The sequence below is a fragment of the Molossus molossus genome, unplaced genomic scaffold, assembly GCF_014108415.1.
Source record: "Molossus molossus isolate mMolMol1 unplaced genomic scaffold, mMolMol1.p scaffold_m16_p_4, whole genome shotgun sequence".
Classification (NCBI taxonomy): domain Eukaryota; kingdom Metazoa; phylum Chordata; class Mammalia; order Chiroptera; family Molossidae; genus Molossus; species Molossus molossus.
In genome coordinates, this window is record NW_023425377.1 from 68,138,587 (window position 1) to 68,156,683 (window position 18,097).

An 18,097-nucleotide genomic window follows, 5' to 3' on the forward strand; every position below is an offset into this window, starting at 1 on the left:
CACCTGCCCCCCTCACACGTTGAATATCCCCTGGACACTGAAGTGTCATGGCTGGAATACTGGATCAGCTCATTAGATCAGACCCACAAGTCTAGCCTTACCTGGTGCTCACAGTTCCTTCTTCACCTCCTTCAGAGCTTCCTCCATGGTCAGTGGAGCGGGCCTGTGGTGCCTGATGTACTGTGGAGCAGGGGACAGACAGGGACATGTCATCACCCACCTCAGCCTACTGAGGCTTTGGGTGCTGAAGATAGTGCCTGTCCCCAGCAGTTCCTGGTCAGGCTGACGAAAGAAAAATGACAGGATGCCATGTGAAAATGCCGTGGAAACAGAAAAGATGAGCCCTGGCTGACTGGCTAAGTCTGAAAGGTTGAGTGACTGCAGTCACGAAGAACAGCCTGGGTGCCACTCTCAGGACATGGACACAGAACAGGCAGCAAGGAGCCATGGTGGGCTATAAGCAGGTAACATGATCAGATCACTTCAGCTCGTGTCCAATCAACTGATGGACATCCAACAGAGGAACAAGAAGGATCCTATAGGGTGCAATCAGCAAAGTCTGGAATGTGGAAGACTGTCAGACAACCTGTTTTCTTCAACAAACTACAAGAAAACAGATGGGAGGGGGGAGATGTGTAGAGTAGTCAGTGGTTCTTAAAGTGGGTCCCCAGTGGGCCATTCTGCCAACAACCTGGGGAGTCACAGACTTGGGGGTAGTATGCTGCTCAAGCCCAAGAACTATTGTTCCAGATTAGGAGGCTAAAAAGACAGAAGACAATCTAGATATATGGACTGTGTCGATCCTGAGGAAAAAATGTTCAACTTTTATGAAACAAGTGGAAATCTGAACCCTGGATATCCAACAATATGAAGAAAAGTTAATTAGGTTTTGGTATGATAATGGTATTGTGACTGTTTTTTAAAAGTTCTTATTTTTTAGAAATACATACTAACCCTGGCCAGTTCTGCTCAGTGGTTAGAGCATTGGCCCGCAGACCAGAGTCCAAGGTTCAGTTCCCACTAGGCACGTGCCTCAGTTGTGATTCGTTCCTGGCCCCGGTTGGGGTTGTGTGGGTGGCAGCCAGTCAATGTGTCTCACATTGATGTTTCTCTCTCTCTCTTCCTCCCTTCCTCCCTCCCGCTCTATCGAAGATAAATGCAAAAAAATGTCCTCAGGCGAGGATAAAAAAAAGAAAAAAAAAAGAAACACATACTAAAATACTGGTAGATAAATGATAAAAATCATCAGAACAGTTCATATAATATGATGCCATTTCTTTAGAGAAATATACATATCCTGGCCTGTGTGGCTCAGTGGTTGAGCGTCAACCCATGCACCAAGAGGCCACCGGTTCGATTCCCATTCAGGGCACATGCCCAGGTTGTGGGTCAAGTCCCCGGTGAAGGGACATACAGGAGGCGGCCAGTCGAAGTTCTCTCTCATCGATGTTTCTCTCTCAAATCAATAAAGAAAAAAAAAAAGAAATATACATAGATGCCCTGGCCCATTTGGCTCAGCAGTTAATAGTGTCAGCCCAAGGGCCGAAGGGTCTTGGGTTCGATTCCCAATCAAGGGCACGTACTGATTGGGGTTGTGCAGGAGGCAACCAAGTGATGTGTGTCTCTCATCAATGTTTCACTCATTCGTTCTCCCCTCCCTCTTTTCCACTCTAAAATATCAATGGAAAAATATCCTCAGGTGAGGATTAACAAAATAATACATATACATATTACATAGAATATACCTATTACATGGTAATATATTTATATATTGTATATGTAATATACATAATGTAGTTCATATTTTACATAAGAAAAATGTAAAGAATATATCAAATTGGTAATAGTTATCTCTGAAATTACAGAGGACTTTATAAAGTTACATCTCTCTGTAACATTTTTTTTTAATCCTCACCCGAGGATATTTTTCCATTTTTGTTCAGATAGAGTGGGAGGAAGAGAAACATTGACGTAAGAGGGACACATCGACTGGCTGCCTCCCACACGACCCCAACCAGGGCTGGGACCAACCGCAACTGAGGTTCAAACCCGCAACTCTTTGGTCTGCAGGCCAACACTCTAACTGCTGAGACAAACTGGCCAGGGCTCTCTGTAACTGTTTTTATAAAATAACAGATTTTGTGCAATCAGACAAAATTTTGGAGGGAAAAAGGTGAGTGTGACATCCCTTGAGCTTCAGCCCATAGGACTGAGAAGGGAGAGCACAGCTGGGTGGTGCTGGGGAAGAATCTGTGAAGGGACAGCACCCCTCACCAAGGAGGCCCCCCCTTTGGTCCGAGGTCACTCAGAGCTTCGCCAGGTTGACTGTCAGTGCCCCTGACCCAGACCAGCTTTTATCATGGACCAAGAGCAGTTTCATCCTGACAGGACAGACAGAAGGTGACCAGGCCCACGCATCCCTGCTGCCCTGGGCTGAATGCTGTCTCCATGGTCAGAGCCCTGTCTGCCCTCCCTCTCCCAGGACGGGGTAGCTGTGTTGTAGTCACCTCTTTGGCTTCCTCCAGAGTGTGGTAGTGGAACGAGTCTCGGTCCAGGGACTGCAGGAGGGACCCATGCAGATGCCGGCTGGCCTCAATGAACTGCTGTGTCAGGATCAACTGCTGCTTAAGCATGTCATTGAGCGCGAACACAGCTGGGCTGTAAGCTGTCAGGGCTGCCCCCAGCACCAAGTTACTGAGTGGTCCCTGGGCCCCTGTTCCCCCACCAGTACCCTCATCCTGTCAGCGTCAGCTGCTTTGGGCCCAGGTGCTCTGCAGCCCCCACCCCTTTGGCTATGTCTAGATACTTTCCAGAAGCGATGATACCTTGGGAAGTAGTGAAGGCCTCACCTATTCAGTGTCTGTCTCTAGTAAATGAACTGCCTTCTACTGCCGTGTGTGAACCTCAGAGCTGCATGTCTAGAATGCTCAACGCTTAGGTAGAAACAGAAGTCTTCCTTCACTTCCACATCCAACACAAAGAGAGGTTAGTAAACTGACACCCAAAATGTGCAATTGCACAATGTGAATCTATTCACTACTGAACTGTACACTTAAAAATTGGAAAGAGGGACCTGGCTGGTTTGGCTCAGTGTTTGGAGCATCAGCCCATGGACCAGAGAGTCACAGGTTCGATTCCAGGATGCAGTTCCATCCCCGGCCCTGGTTGGAGCCATGTGGGAGGCAACCAATCAATGTGTCTCTCTCACATCAATGTTTCTCTCTCTCCCTCCCCCACCTCCTTCCCACTCTATCTGAAGATCAATGGATAAGTATCCTTGGGTGAGGATTAAAAAAAATAAAAATAGCCCTGGCCGGTTTGGCTCAGCCATTAGAGCGGAGGCCTGCGGTCCAGGGAGCGGGTTTGCTAAGGGCATGTACCTCAGTTGCAGTTTGTCCCCAGCCCTGATTGGGTCATGCAGGTGGCAACCACTCGATGTGTCCCTTTCACGTCGATGTTTCTCTCTCTCCCTCCCACTCTATCTGAACAAAAAATGGAAAAATGTCCTCGGGTGAGGATAAAATAAAATTAAATAAATAAAATTAAAATTAAAAATGGGAAAGAGGCCCTGGCCAATTTGGCTCAGTGGTTGGAGCGTTGGCCTGCGGACCAAAGAGTCCGGGGTCAGTTCCCACTAGGGGTATGTACCAAAAAAACAAACAAACAAAAAAATGGGAAAGAGGGTAAATTTGATATTATGCATTTTAAACATGTAATTAAAATAAAATTTAAAGTTTTAATTAAATAAAAATACAATTAGAAATAAAAACTGCAAGTGTTAAAAGTGACCATTATTAAAGCTACATAGTAACATGGAAAACTCTTTGAGATTAATGTTGAGTTTTTAAAAATATTTTGTAGCTCCGACTGGTTTGGCTCAGTGGTTAGAGCGTTGGCCTGCGGACTAATGAGTCACAAGTTCAGTTCTGGTCGAGGGCACGTGCCTCTGTTGCGGTTTGTCCCCGGCCCTGGTTGGGGTTGTGCAGGAGGCAACCGTTCGATGTGTCTCTCTCTATCTGAAAATAAAATGGAAAAAAATATCCTCAAGTGAAGATTAAAAAATAAATAAAAATACTTTGTAGACATATAAACTTTTCATTTGTTACAATCAGTATATTTTAATATCCTCATATTTGTAAAATGTTAAGAAAACTAAAATGGGAAAAAAATAGCAGGTACTAGACGTACCCTTGCTGGTATCATGCGAGCCATCAGTGGTCCCATGAGACCTGGCAGAGTCTGGGCTCTCTAAGGGAAAGGCTTTTTTTTTTTTTCTTTATTGATTTTAAAGAGAGAGGAAGGGAGAGGGAGAGAGACAGAAACATCAATGAGAGGAACACTGATCGGCCGCCTCCTGCATGCCCCCCACTGGGGATTGGGCCCACAACCTGGGCATGTGCCCTGACCGGAAATCGAACCGGCGACCTCTTGGTGCATGGGTTGATGCTCAACCACTGAGCCACACCAGCCAGGCAGGAAAAGCCTTTTATGTGACTGTTGAGTGTCTTCCCAGTGCCTTTCCCCCTGCCCACCCCCCCAATCCCAGGCAAGGATGGGTCTCCCCAGGCCCCACAACTCCCCCAGACTCAGCAGGGAGGCCAGGGCCCTGTCCACCTGGCTGGCTGCCTCACAGTACTAGCTGAGTGTCTTTCTTCAGAGGTAAAATAAATATGGATTCTGGATTAAAAGGCTCAAAAGGGTACATAACAAATAAAAATGGCCACCGCCTTAAAGGTATGTTACTTATAACCTCCTTTTGTACAACAGTGGTGTCCTTTGGTGAGAGAGACTAAAGGTCCTTAGACACTCAGTTTGTTGTCTGAGATCCTAGGAACTGCAGCAGCTGCCTGTGGCTGTGACAATCTCTCCCAACAGATTCCTCCTCCCAGTGCTAAAGAGGGCACCACACTTTCAACGGTGGTTGTGAATTTCCCACTTCACCACGAGAGCCCGAGCTGGGCTGTTACCTTCTATTGCATCTGCGCTGATAACATGACTGGCAATGGGTGCGGGGTCCACGTAGGCACCTCCCAGAGCTGGCCCGATGGTTGCCATACCAGTTTCTGTCCCAAGGAAAAAGGGGGAGGGGGTGAGTGGCAGGATTTGGAACAATGGCTGCTGTATGACTAAGCACCCCACTCTAAATGAACTGGTCAGGGAGAATTACTCCCCCTTGCACAGTCCAGGAACAAGCTCTGTCTATGTTGTGGGTGTCATCTAGATGAGACAAGGAAGCAAGACACTGTTTAAAGAAAAGGGAACTCACCCCGGCCAGTTTTCTCAGTGGTTAGAGCATAAGCCTGCGGTCCAGAGAGACCCGGGTTCAGTTCCCGCTAAGGGCATGTACCTCGGTTGCAATTTGTCCCCGGCCCTGGTTGGTCGTGTGGGTGGCAGCCACTCGATGTGTCTCTCTTGCGTCGATGTTTCTCTCTCTCTCTCTCTCTCTCTCTCTCTTTCTCTCTCTCTCTCTCCATCCTTCTCTCCCTCCGCTCTATCTGAAGATAAGTAAAAAAAAAAAATCCCCATGCGAGGATTGAATGAATGAATGAATGAATGAATGAATGAATGGATGAATAAATAAATAAATAAATAAATAAATAAATAAATAAATAAATAAATAAAGGAAAGGGAACTTTTGTCCAGAAGGACCAGGGCTGACACTGGGGACAAAAGAAATGTCTGGAAAGTTACACTGGGCATGATGAGAAGGGGCCCCTGCACCACAGAAGAGAATCCACCCAAACACCCCAAACTGAGACAGCCAACTAGTGGCAGCCCTCAGAGACCCTGTACTGGGCCCCATGAGCCGCTTGAAGATGCACAGTCTCAGGAAGGCAGACTCTGCTTCAGTGCTGTCCCCAGGCTCATCCTGGCACCGCTGACATCTGGGGCCACATCACTCTCTGCTGGGGCTATCCTGGGCACTGCAGGATGTTGAGCAGCATTCCTGTCCTCCGCCCACTAAACTGTATCCCAGTTGTCACAGCCAAAAATGGCTCCAGACCTTGCCAATGTCCCCAGTGGCCAGAATCACCCCAGTTGAGAACCACTGCCTTAGTCTTTGATTCTGGAAACTTTCATAATGTTTGAGAACTTGGAAGAGAAGGAAACACCCAGGCAGCTGCCCCTCATCGGTGGAAGAGGAAACCAGGACGCCGAGGTCCTGCCAGCTAGTTAATACCGACAGCCAGACCTCCAGACACTGGAGCTTCTTTTCATGCTCCAAGGACAGCCCCAGTGCACAGCCTGAGTGCCTGTTCCTGCCGCCATGGCCTGCACCTCCCTCCCCAGGCACTCAGGTCACACACTCACCCTTCGTCCACTGGTATGTGAAAGTGGGGTCAAGGGTCTGCACAGCCTTCTCCTTCACCATGACTCTTGTAACACCCCGGGTCCACTTTTTCGGAGATGTACATGTTGGTGGGGGATGGTCTGTCTTCAGGCTCAAAGACTCCTCAGAACGGGTTGTTGACTCTGATGCTGTCAGAGTTGGGGATTTCTCAAAATCTTCCGAATAAGCCAAGCTCATCACGCTGGCCACAGGTTCCTCAGACGTCGGCCCCAGGCTGGAAGCATGCTGGGGCCCAGCAGAGGAGGCTGATGTTTCACTCAGATGCTCTGAGATCTCGCTGCCAGTCGGGGGGCCCCTGGCCCAGGGGCTTTTGCGGGATGCCTTTTCCTTCTGACCTCCTTTCTGAAACGAAGGACAGCAGAGATAACCAGAATGTGTTTTCAAATGATGAACATGCACCAAATACTGCTGCCTTAGAATGAGGTGCAAGGTACCCCTAGGGGCCCAGCAGGTGAGGGTCCCCATTGGTCCTTCATTAGATTTGGGTAGATAGAGTGGGCCTCTTGAAATGTCAGCACAGGGCTGCTGCACTCAACACTGATGGTTTGAGTATGTGAGGGGAACACAAGGGTGAAATCTGTTCAAGCACCATTATTGTGTATTGTTAAAACATGCCTTTGAACCCTGGCCGGTTTGGCCCAGTGGTTGGAGCATCGGCCTGTGGACCAGAGAGTCCTGGGTTTGGTTCCCGCTAGGAGCACGTACCAAAACAACAACAACAACAACAACAACAAAAAACATGCCTTTGATAGTGAGGTGGTCAGTAATATGACAAGAAATCACAACGGGACACTGGAACAAGTCAGGCAGGTGTTGCTATGGGGCGGTTTAAATGGGACCCACTTTAGCCCAGCTGGCGTGGCTCAGTGGATTGAGTGTCAGCCCATGGACTGAGAAGTTCTGGTTCGATTCCTGGTCAGGGCACATGCCCAGGTTGCGGGCTCGATCCCCAGTGGGGGACGTGCAGGAGGCAGCCGTTCGGTGTATCGCTCTCACATAGATGTTTCTATCTCTCTCTCTAAAAAAATCAATAAAAACATATTTAAATGGGACCTATTTTAATTGCCTCCTGTATTGACTTCATGCTGCTATCACCTAAAGTCAGGGTCTCTCCTGTGGCACTCAACATTTTTTAAGTCTCGAACGTTCTTTGCAGCAGGGGCTGTCTTGTGCCTGCAGGGCACTGAGCAGCACCCAGCCCAGCAGCCACCAATTCCATCAGTAACACACCCCTCCCCAGGCATGACAATCAAAAATGTCTCCAGACATTACCAAGTGTTCCCTGGAGGCACAATCACCCCAAGTTAAGAAATGAAGTATAACAGTTGCAAGCCTTTCTATGTAATAACCTATAATGAAAAATTTGATAGTTGAACTTACTTTCTGTTCCAAGTCTGATTTCTTACTGACAATTGGAGCCAGATCATCAAGGGATAAAATATTTATTCTAAAATCTGTAATTAAAAATGTAACATGATAATATTTACTCATTTATTTACTCCATAAATGTTTGTCATCATGTTGCAGGCAATGAACTATGTGCTAAGGACAGGATGATGGGAAGACATGCCGTCCCCGTGCTCAGTAAGCTAGTCCAGGGGGTCTGCACACATTTTCTCTAAAGAGTTAGGAAATATTTTTGTCTTTGAAAGCTAGACTGTTTCTGTACCAACCACTCAGTTCTGTCCTTATTGTGTGAAAGCTACCAAGGGTAAGGTATAAACAAATGTGCATGGCTGTGTTCTGATAGAAAAATTATTTATATAAACAAACACTTGGCCTCCGGGGTCCTGGTTCAGATAGATGAGCAGACAATCACAGTGCAATGAAGGATGCATGGTGACAAGTGTGCTTGAGGTCTGAGGGTGGGAGGGGCACTCCAGCCCTGGGGGAGGTGGAAGAAGGCTGCAGGACCTAGTGGAGAGGCACCTCAGGCAGATGTGACTGGGCCTGATACATCCTGTGTTCTCATTTAAAGCAAGTTAAGGATATGGGAGCTGACACTGAATTAGCATTTTGGCATGCCAGCTGGCCAACTGCCAAAGCCTGACGCTGTGGGTGCTAAGGACTATTAGCAGGAACAGATGGGAGCAGGGGCCCTGGGCAGGAGGCAAGAGCTGGAGGTGGGAGGGAGAAGAGCACACTGCCCATTCTCTTTGGGAAGGCCAGCTGAAGGGCTCTGTCCTGTGCACTTCTCCACCCATCCATCGTGAGACTTGATCCAATCCAGCCTGTGTTCTAGTCCGAGGGCTCAACTCCACCTCCGAGCTCCTCCAAGCTCCTCGAACACTAACCTAACCGTCATCTCAATTCACAGGTAGGTGCAAACATGCGCTTATGGACGAAACCTCTGAATTAAGCTATCTGAGCTGGCCCCGGGCAAAGGCCCCAAGGGAGATTACGGACTTGAGCACTTGGAGCAGTGTCAGCACTGGCTAAGACATAATATTATCGTCACATCAGCCAACCCTTACACACATGCACTTCCTGTGAAGCAGTGCCAGCTGAGAAACTTCACATGCAGTAGCTCACTGAGCCCTGGCCCATTTTACAAATGAGGAAGCTGTGGCACAGAAAGACTGCACAACCAATAACCAGCAGGGCAGGATGTCCATCCCAGGTATGTCAGACCCAAATTCAGACTTGTACTCACCACTCACTCCCAGCTGCCTCCCTCCCTGGAGCCTGCATCTGGACGGGAAGGGGGGGGGGTCTGGCCACTAAGAGAGGCCCCTGCAGGCCAGCAGTGGGGTCAGATTGGTGAGGACACCCATTTAGCAGCTCCTCATGCCCAAGGATCCTGACCACCAGGCGCTGAGTGGCATTTGGCAGACGGCAGCCCCGAAGGGGCTCACAGAGGTGTTCTCATATCCACAGCCTAGACCTCGTCCCACTTCATTCTCTGACCCTAACCCAACCTGGGCAGATAGGAGGGGTGGACCTTTGTTAGCAGCACTTCTCCCTCACCCACCTCACTGGGGTGGCACCACGGCATATTGAATATTTCACGCTGAAGGAATCTGAGAAATGGCAGGGGCTGCAAAGACTCTAACCTCCTCCCTGAAGCAGGTGGAAGACCCTTCTGTGAGAGGAGCCATTCCTCTACCCAGAGGAAGGGAGCACCCCCACGGCCAAGACAGAGGGATACTGAGAGGAATTCCAATGGGCACACTGCTCAGCATCCCCGTTTACTGCCCTTAGCTCATTTCCTTTTGTCCTGTCGCATTTCTCCGGACCTCTATGTTCCTCATCAAAACCTAGCACACACAGGCCCAGGCTTGACAGTTCCTTCAGATCTTCATTTCCTTATGGAGGCTCCCACGTCACGTAAAACTTACATTAAATATATATTTACTATGTGCATGCTTTTCTCCTGTTTATCTGTCTTTTGTTTCAGAACCCCGTAGAGAACCTAGAAGAGGAAAAGGAAAAATCTTTCTTTTCCTCCCCCCTTCGACTGATTCACAAGTTACAGTCACCCAGCACCTGGGAGTCAGGGCTGGCATTTGCTTGTCTTTGTGCAGGAACACAGCAGGTACTAAAGACACAGTTATTTAGTTTAGATTTGAGCCCAGCCGGTGTGGTTCAGTGGACTGAGCATCAACCCATGGACTGAGAGGTCCCGGTTCAATTCCTGGTCAGGGCACATGCCTGGGTTTCAGGCTCGATCCCCAGTGGGGGGCATGTAGGAGGTAGCCAATCAATGTATCTCTCTCACATCGGTGTTTCTATCTCTCTCTCTCCCTTCCTGTCTAAAAAAAAATCAATTAAAAAAAACATATATTGCCCTGGCCGGTTTGGCTCAGCGGTTAGAGCGTCAGCCTGCGGTACAGAGAGACCCGGGTACGGTTCCCGCTAAGGGCATGTACCTCGGTTGCAGTTTGTCCCCGGCCCTGGTTGGTCATGCGGGTGGCAGCCACTCAATGTGTCCCTTCACATCGATGTTTCTCTCTCTCTCTCTTTCTCTCTCTCCCTCCTGCTCTGTCTGAACAAAAAATGGAAAAATGTCCTCGGGTGAGGATAAAAAAAAACACAACAAAAAACCATATATTTAGATTTGAAGATGAAGCTCCCCAGATGGAAGAAATTCACATTGGCAGCACATCTCTTTCCCTTCTCCTCTTTCTTCCTTTTTTTAAAAATCCTCACCCAAGGATATTTTTCCATTTATCTTCAGATAGAATGGGAAGGGGAGAGACAGAGAGAAAGAGAAACATTGATGTGAGAAGGACACATTGACTGGCTGCCTCCCTCACGACCAGGACCAAGGATGAACAGCAACTGAGGTACGTGCCCTTGACCAGAATCAAACCCACGACTGTTTGGTCCGTGGGCCGATGCTCTAATGGCGAGCCAAACTGGCCAGGGCTCCTCTTTCTTTCTTAAACACATATAATTTAAAAATAAAAATGTTAATGTGTAAGTAATAGAAATGTTTCATTGTAACTGGTTAGAGATGTGATTTCTTTTCCAAATTTAAAAAGGAAAGGAGGCAGCCCTGGCCACTTTGGCTCAGCGGTTGGAGCATCGGCCTGCGGACCAGAGAGTCCTGGGTTCAGTCCCCGCTAGGGGCATGTACCAAAAAAAAAAAAAAAAAAATTGAATAAAAAGGTAAGGAGGCAATTTCTCTTTCACAAAAAAGGAAAATTGAGTTGCCTTTCTTTTGCACATGGCTCTAGAAGGATTTCTAGAAGGATTTCGGGTTATTGCTCTGTAATTGGTCAGTGTTACTGGATGAAGAGATTAAAGACAGAACACAGCCCTGGCCAGTGTGGCTCAGTGGTTGAACATCATCCCATGCACCAAAAGGTCACGAGTTTGATTCCCAGTCAGGGCACAATACCCAGGTTACAAGTTTATCTCCAGTTAGAATGCATATGGGAGGCAGCCGATCAATGTTTCTCCCTCTCCCTTCCTCTCGCTCTCAAAAATCAATAAAAACCTATTTAAAAAAAAAAAAAGATAGAATAAAAATCTGACTTGGTCCCGGAGATCAGGAAGTTGAGGGTGCGACAAGGCCTTCCATGCACTTCCTGTGACAACAGTCTGTGACTGCCACACTGGGGACCCTAAAGGTGGCCCCACCTTTTCTGCTCAGGGTGACACCTTTGCACAGGGCTGTGAGTTACCATTTAGGCTGTTGTCCGAGTCTTCTGAGAGCGACTCCTCCCCAGGCCTGGCCTCACTCCTTATGGGAGAGGACGAGAGCCTGCCATGTGCCATCCTCAAGGGTACTGACTTTGACACAGCGCTGGTGATGGAAAGTGATGACACCGTATTGGATGCTGTGTCCCCTGGAATGTGAGTCTGTGGGGAGCGAGCTCTTGAGTGCACGCTGCGAAGAGTCCGGTCTGCTGACTGGAAGGTTGGCAGATGTGATGTTCCAAGTGGCTTTGGGCTGAAAAGTTCCTCACTGGGTAGTGAAAGGAGTTTTGGTTGAATTGGGATCTGATCCTACTTTGGCAAAAATAAAAGAAATAAAATTAACAAATGTGTGATAAATAAGTCCTTATCATTTGACAATGTGGCTAATAGGGTGCATGAGACAAAGGCTTCCTGGATCAGATATTTATCCCTCAGCAGCCCTTTCTCTTCTCTCCCCTCATTTCCGGAAGTCAAGGTACAACGTTTAGATAAGATAATGTTGGAATTAGAAATATTCTATAAATAATCACAAACATCACTTTGCCTTCAAATACATATTGTTAATTACACATTTCTAAATGAGGGCCCCTGAGTACATGATCTAAGACAGCTTGGACCTTCAACAGAACCAAAATGAATATGCAGAAGGTTTTCCCATAAAACAGAGCCTTCCCAATACTTAGCATCCACTGGTATAGCTATAATCAAAAAACAGAAAATAAGTGTTGGTGAGGATGATGTAAAGAAGTTGGAACCCTCATATACTGCTGTTAGGAATGTGAAATAGTGCAGCTGCTGTGGAAAACAGTTTGACTGGTCATCAATAAATTACACATAAAATTACTGTAGCACCCACTAATTCCACTCTGAGGTACATACTCAAAAGTACTGAAAACAGAGACTCAAATACTTGTATACAAATGCTCATAGTACCAGGGATTCACAATGCCCAAAAGGTAGAAACAACCCAAATACTCATCAATGGATTATGGATAAATAAGGTATGGTCCAGCCACACAGTGAAATATTATTCAGCCATGATAAGGAGTGAAGCACTGACACACGCTACAACATAGATGAACTCTGAAAACATCATGCTGAGAGAAACTAGACACAAAAGGCCACATGTTGTAAGATTCCATTTAAATGAAATGTCCAGTATGAAGAAATGCTCATCATCACTAATCATCAGAGAGATGCAAATTAAAACAACAATGAGGTATCACCTCACACCTGTCAGAATGGCCGCCATCAACAAACAAATCATCAAACAACAAGTGTTGGCGAGGGTGTGGAGAAAAGGGGACTCTAGCACACTGCTGGTGGGAATGCAGACTGGTGCAGCCACTATGGAAAACAATATGGTGTTACCTCAAAAAATTAAAAATTGAACTTCCATTTGACCCAGTGATTCTGCTTCTAGGAATATACCCTAAGAAGCCTGCAACACCAATCAGAAAGAATATATGTACCCCCATGTTTGTAGCAGCACTATTTACAATAGCTAAGATCTGGAAACAGCCCAAGTGTCCATCAGTAGATGAATGGATAAAAAAGCTGTGGTACATATACACAATGGAGTACTATGCACCTATAAGAAAGAAAGATCTCTTATCCTTTGAGACTACATGGAGGGACCTGGAAAGTATCATCCTAAGTGAAACAAGCCAAACAGAGAAAGACAAGTATCATATGATCTCACTTATTTGTGGAATATGATGAATATAACAGTCTGAGGAATGGGGTAGTCCCACAGACGTGGAAGTGGGGTACAGACTGACAATCCCCAGAAGAGGGGGTGGTGGGGGAGAGATAAACCACAGAACTTATATGCATGTGTGCATGAACAGTGGACATGGACAACAAACTGGGGACGAGGCAGGGAGGGAGGAGGAGGGGGGAATCAGTGGGGAAAAAGGAGAAACATCTGTAACAAAAATTTTTATCTGTAATAAAAAATAAATAAATTGAAAAAAAAAAAGAAAGAAAGAATAATAAAATGGTATAATTTTGAAAAAAATAAAAAATAAATAAATGAAATGTCCAGGACAGGCAAATCCATAGAGACAGAAAGCAGATTAGTGGTAGTCAGGAGCTATGGAAGGGTGAAATGGGGAGTGATTATTTATGGGTACAGGGTCAGCTTTGGGGGTGATAAAAATGTTCTGGGTCCTGGCCAGTAATGCTCAGCAGTTAGAGTGTCGGCCTGCGGTCCAGAGAGACCCAGGTTCGGTTCCCGCTAAGGGCACGTACCTCGGTTGCAGTTTGTCCCCGGCCCTTTCACATCGATGTTTCTCTCTCTCTCTCTCTTCCTCCCACTCTATCTGAACAAAAAAATGTCCTCGGATGAAGATAAAAAAAAAATTGGGATGAAATTCAATTAACTGCCCTGGCTGGTTTGGCTCAGCGGCTAGAGCGTCGGCCTGCGGACCAGAGAGTCCTGGGTTCGGTTCCTGCTAAGGGCACTTACCTCAGTTGCAGTTTGTCCCCGGCCGCGGTTGGGGTCATGCGGGTGGCGACCACATGATGTGTCTCTCTCACGTTGATGTTTCTCTCTCTCTTCCTCTCTCCCTCCTGCTCTATCTGAACAAAAAAATAGAAAAATGTCCTCGGGTGAGGATAAAAAAAAGTTCTGGAACTAGATAGAGGTGGTGGTTGCAAAACATTGTAAAAGTACTAAATGCCACTGAATTGCTCATTTGAAAATGGTTAATTGAATTTCTTTCTTTTTTTTTATCCTTACCCAAGGACATTTTTGCATTTATCTTCAGATAGAGCAGGAGGGAGAGAGGGAGTAAGAGAGAGAGAGAAACATCAATGTGAGAGAGACACATCAAGTAGTCGCCACCCGCACGACCCCAACCGGGGCCGGGGACAAACTGCAACTGAGGTAAGTGCCCTTAGCGGGAATCGAACCCAGGACTCTCTGGTCCGTGGGTCGACGCTCTAGCCGCTGAGCTAACGCTCTAGCTGCTGAGCCAAATCAGCCAGGGCAGTTAATTGAATTTCATCCCAATTTTTTTTTTTTATCTTCATCCGAGGACATTTTTCCATTTTTTGTTCAGATAGAGTGGGAGGAAGAGAGAGGAAGAGAGAGAGAGAAACATCGATGTGAAAGGGACACATCGAGTGGCTGCCACCTGCACGACCCAACCAGAGCCGGGGACAAACTGCAACCGAAGTACGTACCTTTAGCGAGAACCGAACCTGGGTCTCTCTGGACCGCAGGCCAATACTCTAACTGTTGAACTATACCGGCCAGGGCCCCAATTTTTAAAAATGGAAACGCAGCCTTGGCCGGTTTGTCTCAGTGGTTAGAGCGTCAGCCTGCAGTCCAGAGAGACCTGGGTTTGGTTCCCGCTAAGGGCACGTACCTCGGTTGCAGTTTGTCCCCGGCCTTGTTTGGGTCGTGTGGGTGGCAGCCACTCAATTTATCTCTTTCACGTCAATGTTTCTCTCTCTCTCTTCCTCTCTCTCCCTCCTACTCTATCCGAACAAAAAGTGGAAAAATGTCCTCGGGTGAGGATAAAATAAATAAACAAAATAAAATAATAATGGAAATGCAGTTTCCCAACTGAATGATTTCTGTGTGGTACAATGACAAGTAGACATGGATTGCCTATGGCATTATTCACTGCCAGTGTTCAATCAGTCATACAAAGTGCTGTCCTGTGGTGTACACAGGTACAAGTTATTGCAAAACCGCCTAATGTGTCCCAAATTCCATACCCTACAGAGCAAGCCCACAATAGGTAGCTGTGACTGCCTAAAATCTAACTTTTCATCGTCAAACCCTTTTCTTAGGTAGCTTCTGGGTGATGGCTGCTATCAGAAGTCTCCAGTGCTATGACATAAAGGTACAAATGCAAAGGCTTTGTTAAAAATAAATACATGCAAACCTTACCGAGAATAGTTCTATTTGTTCTTTCTCACTGACTCTGGTACTGGTGATACCCTGATTCCTGCGGGTTTCTTTTTCTCTAAAAGATTCCATCAAGCTTCCCAGAAACTCTTTCATTTCCTCTTCATCACTGTCTGGAGAATCCAATTTTCTAATAGGTTCTTTTTCTTTGGGTATTGAAAAATTTCTCTCTTTCCCAAAATGGGCTTCAGGGGACAGCTTCTCAACAGGTGGCTCTCTCTTCTTTAGAAACCTACTGACCTTCCCGCTTGACATGTTGCTCTCAGTGACAGGAATTTCACAGGCCTGCTTGTGGGAGATTTTGTCTGTATTCTGTGAAGAAAGTGCAACTGTACTCCTAGGAGGAATTTTGTCTGCTCTCCTGGGAAGATTGTCCTTGGAGGTCTTTGGGTTGGATTCCATGTCAGACAGGTCCATCTGTACCTTCCGATTCATGATCCTGGATTCGATCTGGGCTAGCTTCCTAAGTGCAGTGCTGGTCCTGAGCTTTGAGGCAGTAGTAGGGGGTCCACCTGAGGATAACCAGGGCCCACTCCCCAGGCCAGCATCCTCTTTTGGGAATAAGTGTTCTTCACCCGTAGTTTGGCTTCTTTTTAGAAATCTGCTATGACTGGAAGCTCTTTTGGTAAGATGCCTACTGATATTCAAGTTTTTTATTTTTTCCATCTTTGAATCTTCTAAGGAAATATCATTGAAATCACCAAAGATATCATGCATGGGGTGGTTTTTTTTTCTTGTTGAAGCCATTCTAGGGAGGAAAGAAAGAAGACTTATCATACGCATACCTGGTGTTCAAATAATACATACAAATCTCTGTGTTGCCCTGGTCAGTGGTTAGAGCATTAGCCCACATACTGGAGGGTCATGGGTTCAATTCCTGGTCAAGGATACATACCTGGGTTGCAGGTTGGATCCCCGGCCCCAGTCGGGGCACATGCGGGAGACAACCAACCAATGTGTGCGTGTGTGTGTCTCTCTCACATCAGTGTTTCTTCTATGTCTCTCTCCTCCTCCCCCTCCCTTCCACTCTCTCTAAAATAAATAAATAAATGGAAAAATTATCCTCTGGTGAAGATTAGCAACAACAAAAAAATCTCTTAGTGTTGCCCACCACCCCAGGAGAGATCAAATCCCCTTTTTCAGTCTGGCCTTCCCTTCAAGCCCGATGATAACAAGGAAAATGACCAGACAATTGGTACCATTAAAGGAATTACCATTTAATGCCAGATCTTTTTATTTTATTTTATTTTTTTTATTTTTTATCCTCACCCGAGGATATTTTTCCATTTTTTGTACAGATAGAGTGGGAGGGAGAGAGAGGAAGGGAGAGAGAGAGAGAAACATCGACGTGAAGGGACACATCGAGTGGCTGCCACCCGCACGACCAACCAGGGCCGGGGACAAACTGCAACCGAAGTACGCGCCCTTAGCGGGAACCGAACCCGGGTCTCTCCGGACCGCAGGCCGACGCTCTAACCGCTGAGCCAAACCGGCCAGGGCTAATGCCAGATCTTAATGAGACGTTACGTATGAAACATAAGAGCCAGCACTTCTCAGCCTCCAGTAGTATACCCGGCATTCTGCTCAGAGCTACCTTATCTCATTTAATCCTCATGCAAACCTGTGAGTCAGTTATTGTCACCCCCCTTTCATACAGGTGGTGCAGGAAATAAAAGTCCCCATAGGTTAGGTCACCGGCCAAGGTCATCTGGTGGGTGAGCACCTGAGCCAAATTCAAATCTTCACTGCCGCACCAGTTATTTCCCCTCTACTCTGAGTGAGTCCTGCTTTCCAGCTATACCCAAGTCGGGGCTCCTCTTTTATCCAAGTGTCCTCAGTTCTCTAACAAAAGAGCAGTTAAAACACAATCTGGCCCTGGCCGGGTGGCTCAGTTGATAGGAGCATCATCCCATACACCAAAAAGGTTGCAGGTCTGATTCCCAGTCAGGGCATGTTTGGGAGGCAACTGATCGATGTTTCTCTCTCACATCAATGTTTCTCTCCTCTCCCTCTCTAAAAATCAATAAAAACATATCCTTGGGTGAATATTATTAAAAAAACACACACAACTTGTGATTTGAGTTCCCCAGGAAAATCTTCTTTCACTTAAAGTGTGAGAACCACTGCCCTAGAAGGAGGGGAAAGCTATGGTCAGACATAGCACCCCCTACCAAGTGTCAGCCATGTTATGTGCACATGCTAGTGTACATGTTTCAGGAGAGAAGGAGCAGAGCTCTCATCATATTCTGAAGTTCCTGTGTGTCTCTGAAGAACAGTAATGGCTGACTGCAAGATTTACAAAGATTTCAAAAGATTTTAAAGACATAAAAAGAGAAATATGGCATAGGTAAGTATTTGCTATAGCTCTTTAGCAAAAAATTTGGTAACATCAATGAAAATGTGAACTACACGGATCTTGTGACCCAGTAATTCCATTTCTGGGAATTTACCTACAATTACATTCTCAAATGTGCAGAGACATATGTTCAGGGAATGTCATGGCAGCACTGTTTGTTCTCGAAAAACCCAAACCCATCCATAGAGACCTAGTAAAGTCCAGGAGACCACATTCAGATGATAGAATACTATATAGCCATTGAAAGGAATGGGGACGGTGAGAGAGATCTGTGCACATAATAATATCTCCAGCATAATAATATGTGAGGCAGAAAAGACAA

The 18,097-nt window shown here is 46.5% G+C and overlaps 1 protein-coding gene across 1 annotated transcript; it reads right to left on the bottom strand.

Annotated features, from left to right (window-relative positions):
• Positions 1-108: 108 nt before the first annotated feature.
• CUNH19orf44 (chromosome unknown C19orf44 homolog) lies at positions 109-16,167 on the bottom strand. The gene is made up of 7 exons (XM_036240828.1): positions 15,402-16,167; positions 11,482-11,806; positions 7,733-7,806; positions 6,313-6,694; positions 4,968-5,063; positions 2,508-2,674; positions 109-180 (listed from the first exon to the last, which is right to left on the bottom strand). The coding sequence occupies exons 1-7, from the start codon at positions 16,164-16,166 to the stop codon at positions 109-111; spliced, it is 1,881 nt and encodes a 626-aa protein (XP_036096721.1). The 5' UTR covers position 16,167.
• Positions 16,168-18,097: the final 1,930 nt, after the last annotated feature.